The 11,777-nt window shown below is 27.5% G+C and overlaps 1 protein-coding gene across 1 annotated transcript; it reads right to left on the bottom strand.

Annotated features, from left to right (window-relative positions):
* Window positions 1-940: 940 nt before the first annotated feature.
* Window positions 941-11,226, bottom strand: LOC135923250 (CCR4-NOT transcription complex subunit 11-like). Its single transcript, XM_065457904.1, has 10 exons — window positions 11,115-11,226; window positions 10,937-11,071; window positions 10,776-10,895; window positions 6,440-6,493; window positions 6,276-6,388; window positions 4,125-5,448; window positions 3,847-3,926; window positions 3,695-3,764; window positions 3,454-3,609; window positions 941-1,193 (listed from the first exon to the last, which is right to left on the bottom strand). The coding sequence occupies exons 1-10, from the start codon at window positions 11,118-11,120 to the stop codon at window positions 1,017-1,019; spliced, it is 2,235 nt and encodes a 744-aa protein (XP_065313976.1). The 5' UTR covers window positions 11,121-11,226; the 3' UTR covers window positions 941-1,016.
* Between the last annotated feature and the right edge of the window lie 551 nt (window positions 11,227-11,777).

Raw genomic sequence — 11,777 nt, 5'->3', positions numbered from 1 at the left:
AACAATTTTGCCAAGTTTGTATAAAAAAGGTAATAGGGCTCTTAAATGCATTATATAAATTATGATATGAAACAATTTTGCCAAGCTTGTATAAAAAAAGTAATAGGGCTCACAGTTTTCACCAATATTGACTAAAATCGACTACTTAAATTTAATTCATGTCTTGCTTATTTTGCATAGGCGATAAAGTCAAAAAATAAGTTATATTATATATATTTATCTAAAAAGATCTAAAGTATAATGGGCATTTTATTTATTTTTGAATTTAAAAAATAATCAATGAATGAGCCAATATTATACATACTAATTTACCGACAAGAATATAATCAATGGATAATATTGGCGAGTATATTAATGGATGATGGTCTATCTCCATCGTATTTTAGCATCTATCATTATATTTATATTATTTTCCCGCTTAGTTTTCATATAAATTTTAATCAGATAGCATTTACAGATGAAATTGATCCGCAAGTTTTTATGTTTTGGAATTTTATTTATTGAATCAAAATTACTTTCTGTTTATTTTTAATTATTTTTTCAATTGTTCAGTAAAAAAAATCAGTATTCTTTTTCTATAAAAGGATCGTGAATCGATTCATATTTTAAAAAAAAATTCCAACTTTAGATCCATTTTTTTTTTAAATCGTGATTCGTTCCTTTAAAAGGATCAATTAACAGGCCTGGCGTGATACCATTACCTTGTAAGATAATATTATTATCACATCCTCCTGTTTACCCTTAATTTATTGTTGAAACTTAAAACTAGCCATGATTTACTGATTATATATAATGACCCTTAAAAGTACCTAAACTTAACATGCCCACCATGTTAATTATTAAATTTTATAAAAAAAAACTTTTACAATACCATGTTTGAATCGCTTTTATATTAAAGTAAAAAAATATAACATACAACATTCAATCTAAATTTATTTCGTAAAAAATATAAATAAGCTCGAAAAAAACCTATACATCACATTATAAATGTGCTGTTATAATTTCATAAAAAAATATCAAAGTGAAAATTGATTTGTATCATTTAATATATCATTTTGTTGTTTTTCGCTATTATTTCCTCCACCCATTCCTTGGACGTTATTTTCTAAATTCCGTAAAAGTCGGAATAAACCTGCCGCTTCTCGTATTCTACTAAATTCTATGCAAAATGCTTGGACCTCGATAAATAAATCCTAATTTTTTTATAATCAATTAATCATTGAAAAATTTTGAATTAAATTGTATGAAATCAGCTTCTAATAAAATGAATATAAAAGAAAAATAAAGTAATTTATAGACTTGTCATTTATTTAAATCCAATGATGATATACTACTAGATTGGCGATTCATTCATTATATGAATTTTAAAATGCCCATAAATAGGAGTCAGCTGTAACGCCATTTTGTGGTTTGCACGCCAGATGGCTTAACCTGCACCCCCTGGTCCAATGGGAAATCCCTTATTTGGGATGCAACCTGCGTATCATCCTTTCCTTCAACAATTAATACAAACCCTCTTACTAGTGGGGAAAACAAAAAAATTAAGAAATATTTAAAATTAAATAACTATATTTCAGCCAATAGTCATTTCAACTAACGGCAATTTTTCACAGTCTACATATATTTATTTAAAAACTTTATCATGAAAATTTTTTAGCATAACAAACGAAAATCGCGAATCCCTTTTTTTTAATTTTCATTATTAAATTAAGTTCTTTTTAGAGCCTTTGATACTATTAATATATATTTTTATTTTTATATAGTTGATTTAATATTTTAGTGTTTTATCATTTTTAAAAAAAAATTATATCAATATTGATTAAATAACTTAATATGCCTTCATATATAATCATAAATAAAGATTAGCCTAAGTAAAAACCACAAAATAGCGCTACAACTCACTCTTATACATGGACACCTTTAATATGAATCGCTAATCTAGTAGTTTATATTAGTGTTGTAAACGAACGCGTTCAAAATGAACGCGTACGAAGTTCGTTTTTTTGAAAAAAATGATGAATGGCGTTCCTTTTATTTTTGACGAACTTTGAACGTGAACGCGTTCGAATTTAACGTTCGTTCAATTTTAAAAATATTTTTATTTACTTGAAAAATTATATATTTCCGAATTTTTTTAAAAAATGTATTATTTATATTTTTTTAATCGGCTGTGTATTTCTTTTTCACATTTCAATTTTTTTAACACATAGTTTATTAATTTGAATATTATCGTTTATATTTTAATTTAATAGATTAGCATAAGCATGGATATTATTATTTAATCCTCATCATCTGATTCTGAAAATCCAAAATCAGATGAATTAACATTACTATGGCAAAATATGATAAATGTTTTACATTAACATTCTATATTGAAGGAACTAATCCAATGCTTACCAAGTGTAAAATGTGGCCAAAAAGTATCATATTATCAAAATCTTCAGTTCCAATTTAAAACGACATTTGATTTTAATATTAATTATTTTTTTTATATGATATAACTAAATTAAATCATTAAATTTGAAGAAATAATGCATTTGGGATATTTGACCCTAACAATAACGATAGTTATTTTAAAATTAAAAAAAATTAGTGGCCTCAAATATGGTCAACCATTGATAGACGCCGTATTAAATGGGATTAATAAAAGGTATTAAACCTATCACTCTCAATTAATTACATATTTTTATTTTTTTAAAGATTTGAACATATATATAAGGATCAATATGTTCTTTCTGCAATTATACATCCAGCATTCAAACTTCAATGACCATGGATAAAACTTCCACAGAACGAACCTATTAAAAATAAACTTTAGCGTTATTGAAAAAAATGCTTTGAAAACCCTAGAGAACTGTTAATTTCGAGATATCCTTTTTTTTTGTCGAGAGTAGAGAATGGATTGGAGGAGGATATCTTATCTCAATTTTTTGCAAATAACAAAATAATATGTTTTTAATTAATTCTCCACGTTAAAAGAGCTGTTTATTAAGTATAATACCGCAATCCCCTCATCTGCCCCTGTAGTGCGTTTTTAGTTTAGCTAATGCCGTATTAACTGCCAGTGTTCCTGTCTATCAGATAAATATTTTGAAAACCATTGTTATTAAAATTTAATAAGAAATTTTTTTTATAAATAAAAATATCTTATTATTCGCTATATTATATTATCAAAATAAAAATATATTATTTTTTGACATGACTAAAATATATTGTATTAAAAAATATAAGTTTATTTATATTAAATTAAATTTAAAAAAAATTTATCCTAAAATTTTGAACGGCTTTATGAACGTGAACGCGTTCGTGAACGTGTTCCTTTTTTTTGAACAAGAACTTGAACGCGTTCGATTTTTTTAGAAATGTTTACAGCACTAGTTTATATACATAATTGGTTAAATTTAATAATGAAATTAATGAATGTTAATATTAAAAAAAGTCAATGAAACATACTTGAACATTAATGATTTTATTTCGGATTAAGGACTGCAAAAATACACAAACCAGGCGCACCAATCTATTTTGCATGTATTTATCTTTGATATTTTCACAAGTGGATATGCAATTGGATATATAAAGATGTATAAAATCCACAGGAAATTCTATAGCCTAGGTTGGATTACAAATTTTAAAATATTTAGATATATAAATAATAACATTTGAATGAATTTAAAAAATATTTTCGTTAACTAACCGTAGTTAATCTATTGACAACCTCCATTGAGTGAAGGGACATTTCCATATTGACTAATACTGAGAGGTATCTATATAATTAAAATGTAAGATAAGGGAAAGGTATTAAATTAATAAATTTAAAAAAATAGTTAAATGATAATAAAATTGTACTCGGTAATTTGGTTAGATGCTGCCATCTTTAGCAAAATTTCGATAGCAATTAATGGATTGTTTTCAACTAAATCTGGTAACTTTGTATTTATATAAGTTTTTATATTCGACAAATATGCTCATAAAAGTTTATGTTACGATGTTTACCTTAAATGCTTCTTGTATAATAAAGCTAAAAAAATGTCACGTTAATATTTAATTAATAAAATAACGGATTTAACAATAGCACCATTATATAAATTAGCATAAATTAATTAAAGTTATAAAATCATATAAACCTTGGATGGGCTTATTCCCAATTGAAATACTATTTTGGGGTCAGCTTCGAATTGCGCCAACAACCTTTGCTGTTGAGGCGGCGAAAGTGGTGATTTTGATGCCTTTCCAACCACGCTTTTAGCCTCAGTTAAACAAGAATCAATGTTAGTTGTACCAATCGATCCCACATTTTGAACATCCGAAAAAGTTGACCCCTCTTCATAATTGATTTTTGTGGGTTGCTTTTTTACTAATAACCCTGATGTAGATGTAAGAGTCGTCGATATGTTATCCGTGATTCCTTGCTCGTAGCTATCGCCCATAAGCATAGAACGATCCCACTCTATTTTAAAAAAGCTAGGAAATCTACAAGGTTGAGATGTATTGTTTAAACTAGCGACATTATTATTGCTATCGGAACTGCTCATTTTTTGCCCGTAAAATTCGTTATTAACGTTAGATGCTGCGTGACGGGACAATTCTAATAGAGTATCTCCTGATACATCAACGTCCACGTTGAAGTAATAATCGTCTACCGTGGAGTTATTGACAGAAGTATGAGAAAGGGCCGAAAAGGGAGCGGGAGAAGGGAAAGAAATTGATTCGTGGCTATAATATGGAAAGGAGGAGTGAAGAGGGTTGAGTATGGGGGAAGGAACGAGCCAAACCAATTCGCTGGCTCCTATAGATAACAAGGGCTCTAAACTTTCTCCTAGAATTTCTTTATCAATGGAAAATGTTGCATTTTCTTTGTCGTCCTGATCGATGTTCGATGACTTTTTTACATGACTTTTATCGTTGGTTGTAAGATCGGTGGTGATTATTGCATTGTCGTTATTCTCTAAGTAAAGGAGAAAAGTTTGTTGAGAGTGAAGGGGAGGCGCTAATCTGAGAAACTCGGGAACGAGACAATGGTCGGTGAGGGTTAAAGGACCAGCCAATAACTTTTCTATGGTGTTTTTAATCATCTTGTGACTCGACGTTAAATTGCTCGTTGTGCAAACGTTGGTTTGAGGCGGGCAATCGTTACTCATGGCGGATAGACCGTTATTATTCATTAAGCTACTGCCGCAATTTTGACAAGTCATCATCGTGCCATCAGAGATTCCGGAAACAATATTTGAACGATTAGCCCCGCAATTTACGCAACTGTGGCAATTAGATGAGGAATTGAAGGTCAGAGGTGAAGGAAGGGAAGCCACGGGCATAAGTAAAGGCGAAAGAAGAGGTGACAAATTTGAGGATTGATTGTTGGGTATATTAGAATTATTTGAGGCAGCATTCGATAAAAGCATAGAAGAAGGGCCTGAAGGAGAGGACATGAGAGCTGAGTCTAAACATATGCTTTTTATGTATTATATTATTTTAAAATAAATGGGAGAAATAGAGGTTTTATAAAATAGTTTTGATATGCTTTACATGAGAGCCTTGCATAGACCTATTTACGCTCAGCCCAGCTTTACAAAATCATATATCTGGCTTGAAAATTTTAGATTAATAGATTCATGATTAAAAATCAGATCGGGGCCGATTAGATTAACAGTGTTTTAAGAAATGGCGGATTTAACTTTTACCAACTCGATTCCTGTATAATAATCAAAAAGAGTATTAAAAAAAATAATGCTGATCTTTCTTCCTCAGAAGTGTTCATTCCGGATTTCCTTTTTTTTCTTATTTTTTTCTGCCTGGTTGAATATAACAATTAAAATATAAATTAAAAGAATTGGCAATATTGAAACTAGTTTGCTACAAAAATAGTTAAAAATTGATAATAGATAGGAATGACATAAAAGTTTCGAACCTGAGCATATTTAGTTTATACACCCCCCCCCTCCTTATATTTTTACGTTGGGATTTACTGATTCTTTAGCAAAATCCTAAATCAAGATTTTTGTTGTGGGGGAAAAATCCCTTTAATTTATATTTTTATATTTAAAACGGGACAAGGCTCAATAATCAATAAATAAAAATTAGGGTTGGGTTAGGTTTAAAAATATTATGCGCGAGGCTTTAGGTTAGTAAGCCATGGTTTGGTTCTTTTTGAGAACAATAAGGATAAATCAAAGTCTCTGAAGCGTACGTCCTGGCTCAGTCACAACTAGAGTTGCATTTAATTTTTAGTAAAATTATAGTTTATGATTGGCATAATAAATTTTTATATTAATTAATACCTTGATCTAAAATCGGGATCAGCAATTAAACAAGATAATCCTGCTTTAGCAGTTATAGGAAGTTGATTGTGCTTGTAAGAGAGAGTATCAAGAAGATTTGTCAAATCAGGTAACTAATATTTTTTAAGATTATTTATTCTGACAACACCAAATAATTAATATACTTGAAGTACAGGTGCATTGTTGGATATTATTTGATTTGGTGTCTTTTTTAAAAGCTACAATAAAAATATATAAAAATTATCAATAAAATTCTAATATGGTTCGTGTTATTAATATACTTTTAACCACAGGGCTCCTATAACGAGGTGGGGGTTGGGTACAAAATAAATTTCCCGTTAAATTGTAAGGGGGTCCAGATAGACCTATGTGTCGCGCCGCCAATGTTTTGATCAGTGGCGGCGTGGCGCTATTTTATAAATCTCTTTAAATAGCACAAAAACTTATACAAAAATATTTAAAATAAATTAAAAGTTATAACTAATAAATATAATCTATATTTCTTACAATCTTAACTATAATATGACATATTAGAAAAGCGAACCTAAGTTTGATGTGCTAATATTTTGGAAACGCATAAAATTGCTCAATTTAGCAGACAAGCCCCCTGAGTGAACATATTTGCTGGCTTGATATTGAAATTCAAAAAGATCTTCATTATCTCCAGAAAACTTTGACCAAATTATATTTACATGATAACTACAAAGATATATCATCTAATATAATTTAAATTTATATTGTATAAAATGCATTTTTATATTTCCCTTTATATAAATAATGTGCAACATGTTGTTATTCATTGCTTAAGTTGATGATTCAATCTTTATCTTATGTTAAAGATATTTTATAAACATAAATTTATCATATTTTGTTTGGTGTGTATTAAAGATGTATTTCCATTTTAATTTTAATGCTTAATTTTGTTGGCAATAATATACAAACAAATTTACAGTTTATCATGAATTTTGTTGTCGGCGTGCCGATCACCATCGATATAAAAATGCTCCGCCGCCGCGTACATCGGCGCACAGGTTTTAGGTATACACATTTGAAACAATTGTATTTTAAAAAACCCTCAAAAGAAAAGGAAATTTTTTTTAATGTTTGTTTTTAAATAGTCCAAATCAAGGTGATTTAACAATACAACTTAAATCGCACCCTCTCCATTGACTCAAGAATACTCTCTCCTTTATAATAATATCTGTGTCAGGCAGAGGCCTAGAAAAAAACATTTTTGTGTTCCTGTTCTGACTAAAGAAATAAGTTCCGTTGCAAATTTTAGAATATTCCAGAACATGTTACTGATAAATTTCTAATTTTATTTTTATATTTTATTAACCCAATAACGGAGCACAATTCATGGTACATTGATTTTGAACTAAATATTTTAACCATTTACGCTTTTATTTTAAAAAATTTAAACAATATATTTAGATAGATTATTATAAGCTTTATTAAAATATGTTATAAAAAAATTAAAAAAATTAAGGCTTGAACATGTATTTAAGTTATGTGGATTGTTTATCTGAACCAACTGATTTATAATATTAATGATTTTCTTAGTTTAACCCTTTGTGGTAAAAATCGATAAAAATACTAAAATACAAATAAAAACTAATTTTGCATAAGGCTGTGTCCAGTTTATTTCTTTTTTCACGTTAAAGTTTCGATTAATATATTCGAGTTGTTAAAGGATCGAATTAAAAGATCGCCGATCCTGGATTTGATCCTAAATTTGTCAATTTTTCCGGATTTATGATCCTGACTTAAATTGAGGATCTTGATCGAGATTATTTTTTCTTAATTTTCGATCCCGATCCTTTTAAAATTAATTTTTTACTTAATAAAATAAAAATTTTGAAAATTAAATTAAAATATTATTTTTAAAAAAAATCTATCTACATTATATTTTATCAACTTCCATTCCACCAATTTTATCTAGAACGAGATTTAGAGCCTACAAGTTTTATTTATTTAATTATATTATATAAAATATAAATAAATTCTAGGTCTTAATAATTTCCTCCATTAAAGATTTAAAAGATAATACATCTATTATTGGTGTGACATAAAATATAAGTGAGAATGAGAATCTTTTACCATTTCATAATTTACGCAAGTATTTTACTTTATGAAATGGGTGGAAGTAACTACACAATGATCAGTGTTATTCTCTTTATGTAAGAACAAAATATCTTCATAGATTAGTAGTTCAAACCTCAAAAGGTATTTAGAAGTAATTAATTCTTTTAAAAATACAGTTTTTATTATTTATTTCTGAAGAGCATAACAATATGCATATAATAAGAATTATTTACAATAATTAATAAAATATCTATTGATGGGTTAATAAGGGCTAAGTTTATACCTGTATATGAACGAACACTTATTTAATAATAAATTAATTATTTCCTTCATTGTATGATACAGTCATATTGGCAGTAATAATTCACCCAAAATTTAAGTTAAATTGGCCTTATATTAATCTGCCACAAAATCTGTTGGTAAAAAAAAGTTTAATTGCCCATTTGGAATAAATGCAGGATCAACCACATGCAGATGCTTCAAATGAATGTAACGATGAAATAGATTTGGGAAAATTTCTTCATAAAATGCTTGTTCCATTAATATTTTTTTTATTCAAATGATTCAATAAATATTTTTAATACTTATGTTAATTTTAAAAAAATATTTCCGGTGGAGCGCTTGTTTAGTAAAGCTAAACATGTGCTTAGTGAAATACGTGGATGTTTAAATGATAATAACTTAGAAAAGATTTTATTATTAAAGACTAATTTTAATATTAAATAAATATATTCTAAATATTTTTATTAGTTAATTTTGCAACGATCAGAAATTTCCTTCAGAAATTAAAATAAGAAAAGGATCGTGATCCTTTTTAAAAAAAAGGTCGATCCTGGATTTCGACCTCTTTTTTTGAAGGATCGTGATCGGGATTCGATCTTTTTAAAAAGATCGATTAACAAGCCTGATTATATTTTGATATTTAGGACACAGCCAATATGTCATTAATTGTTTTAACATTGTTTAAAATTTTCATATGTATTTTTATTAAAATAAAGAATCTATAAAATAACAATTATGCAATATTATAATTTTATTGTTAAAAAATATTTATAACCAGTAAATTACATAAATTATATCAATATTTCATATTTCAAATAAATACAACCTCAGAATTTTTTTAAAAAATTTAAAATAAATATGTGTTGATTATAAAATATCATAATAAATACATTTTATATAATAATTTTAATATTGATCAGTTTTTCTTAGTTTTTATCTATTTTCCTCATGAAAGTGAAAATTAAGAACTCCAATTTTTTTTATACGGATATAGATTTGTCTTAGTGGCATTTGCATAAAATTTTATAAAAAATAAACTGATTATTTTTTAAGGATTTTAAACTTTAAAAGAGGTTAAATGAACCGCCACATTAAAAAAAATAAATATAAAAAAAATAAAATGTAAATGATAGAATTAGTGTTGTTAAACGACTCGATTTTTAGAAACGGCTGACCCATCATCTTAGCCAAAAAATATGCAAGCCTCGAGGTTAATAGATGTCCAATCCTTCTTGTCAATTATGGGCAAAATCTCATAGTTTGCTTAATATTTTTTGGCTAAAATATTGTGTACGCCGTTTTTAAAAATCGGGCCATTTAGCAACACTAAATAAAATCATTATTTATAGTCTTTAGCAAATTTTAAATTGGAGGAAAATCGATAAGATAAGCATAAAATGATATCATTTTTATACTTTGACCCTTAGATATCTTCAAAAATATATGCTAGAATATTAAAATTTGAACACTGCTTTTGTAGGTGTAAGTTTATTACATATAAAATTATACCCATCTAAAGAGGTCAGGAGAATCATGATCTTTACTCATCTTTAAGACAATTTACAAAATACACCTAAAATTATTCAAAATAACGAAATTTTATAAATTATAGGCCATAAAATACTTAAAAATAAAAATCTAGATTGAGTCAAAAAATTTGGCCAGGTAAAGATAATCAATATTAGAGAGGCTCATAGATAGGAAGCTTCAGTTGATGGTGGCATTTTTATAAGTAGAAACAAATTTGTAGGTCAAACTTGGGGGCTAAAAAAATTAAGCCACCCCCAGGTTTACAGGGATGTTTAGAGATCAGCATTATCGTGTCCATAGAATTAGAAAGTTTTTATTAGCCTACTCCCAAAAAAAATTTCAAACAGGTTACCCATTCTAAAGATTTTTGTCCCTACCAGTAATTATTTTTTGTAAAGGAAAAATCATAAATTTGCATTTTTTTAAATGTTAGGCCAAACCTGCTAGATAAAATATTCTGGACAAATTGCCTAACACAGAAAAATGTGTTGCAAATGTTGACTAACCTTGGCTAAAATTTTAGGCCAGGTTTTTGTGTGTGCAATCCATGCATAATGTTCTGTTCAAAATTTCTGCTTTTGAAAAAAATATTTTTTCTTTTACCTCATTTGCATTGTTGGATAAAAGTGCTGCTAAAAAGTATTTTTCAGAAGCATTAATAGCTGCTAGAGTTCCATTAAAATCCATGCGTTGACTTTTATTTTTAATATCTTCAGACGAAGTCTATAAAATTTTGACATACTAATATTTTAATGTAAATTTACCAATAATAAATAAAAAACAGTTGTAAATGGATTTATATCCAATGGATCATTTTTATACATTTCATATAATAGGTAAATACATACTAAGCGTTGAGTAGACAGGGGAATTAAATCATGTTGCTGCAATAATAGAACCTTAAATTTAAAAAATTATAAATTTAATAAAGCATGTCTGTACCAGCATGGATCCTATTTTAAAATAATCCACTTTTTGAAAATAATGGTGAAACGAAGTAGATAAGCTTTCAAACGAATGATTTTCAACATAATCTTCTGCTAACAAGCTTGAAAAAATTTAAATATTATTGAATAAGCGATTACTTTGATAATGAATTAACTTCTGATTGCGAAAGCGTCATGGTTTTTTTTTATAAAAATTATGATTGAATGATTTGATAAAACAAACATATGACTTTATAGAGACCCAATTTAATGCTAAATCATAACTGGTCTTAATTGGCCATAGATAGAGCTCAAATTAAAAGAACTCAATATAATTATAATTTTAAAATCTATGCCAAACAATAAAATATTAAAAATATACTAAATAATTAATTCAAAATTCTTGTGTTGAAGTTGTTAAGAAAGACTCAGCGATATTGGTCAATAATTGTGGCAAAATTATTTCCAAGGAATTAGATATTAGACACAGAGATATCTACATCTCTAATTATAATCTTTCTAATAAATACTTATAAATCACGTTTTCGTGTTTCCATTTAATTATCTTTGGGATTAAAGATGGACCTTATAAGTATTGAGCTAGTTCATAAAGCAATGTTTAACTCAACCATTCTATCTATTTAAATTTAAAGACACATAGCGCTGTAACCTGTGGTTA

This window comes from Gordionus sp. m RMFG-2023, chromosome 2 (assembly GCF_954871325.1).
Source record: "Gordionus sp. m RMFG-2023 chromosome 2, tfGorSpeb1-WG-v2, whole genome shotgun sequence".
NCBI lineage: Eukaryota > Metazoa > Nematomorpha > Gordioida > Chordodea > Parachordodidae > Gordionus > Gordionus sp. m RMFG-2023.
Note: the sequence above shows the minus strand (reverse complement) of the source record. Positions and strands in the feature narration are given on the sequence as shown.

Bases quoted from the DNA above. Each gene is read 5' to 3' on its own strand.
- LOC135923250 (XM_065457904.1), bottom strand. The intron at 6,494-10,775 runs GTAAAAGAAAAA...TTTTTATTGTAG, and splicing joins TATCCAACAATGCAAATGAG to CTTTTAAAAAAGACACCAAA. The intron at 5,449-6,275 runs GTATTAATTAAT...ATACATAAAAAG, and splicing joins GATCCCGATTTTAGATCAAG to CATATGTTTAGACTCAGCTC.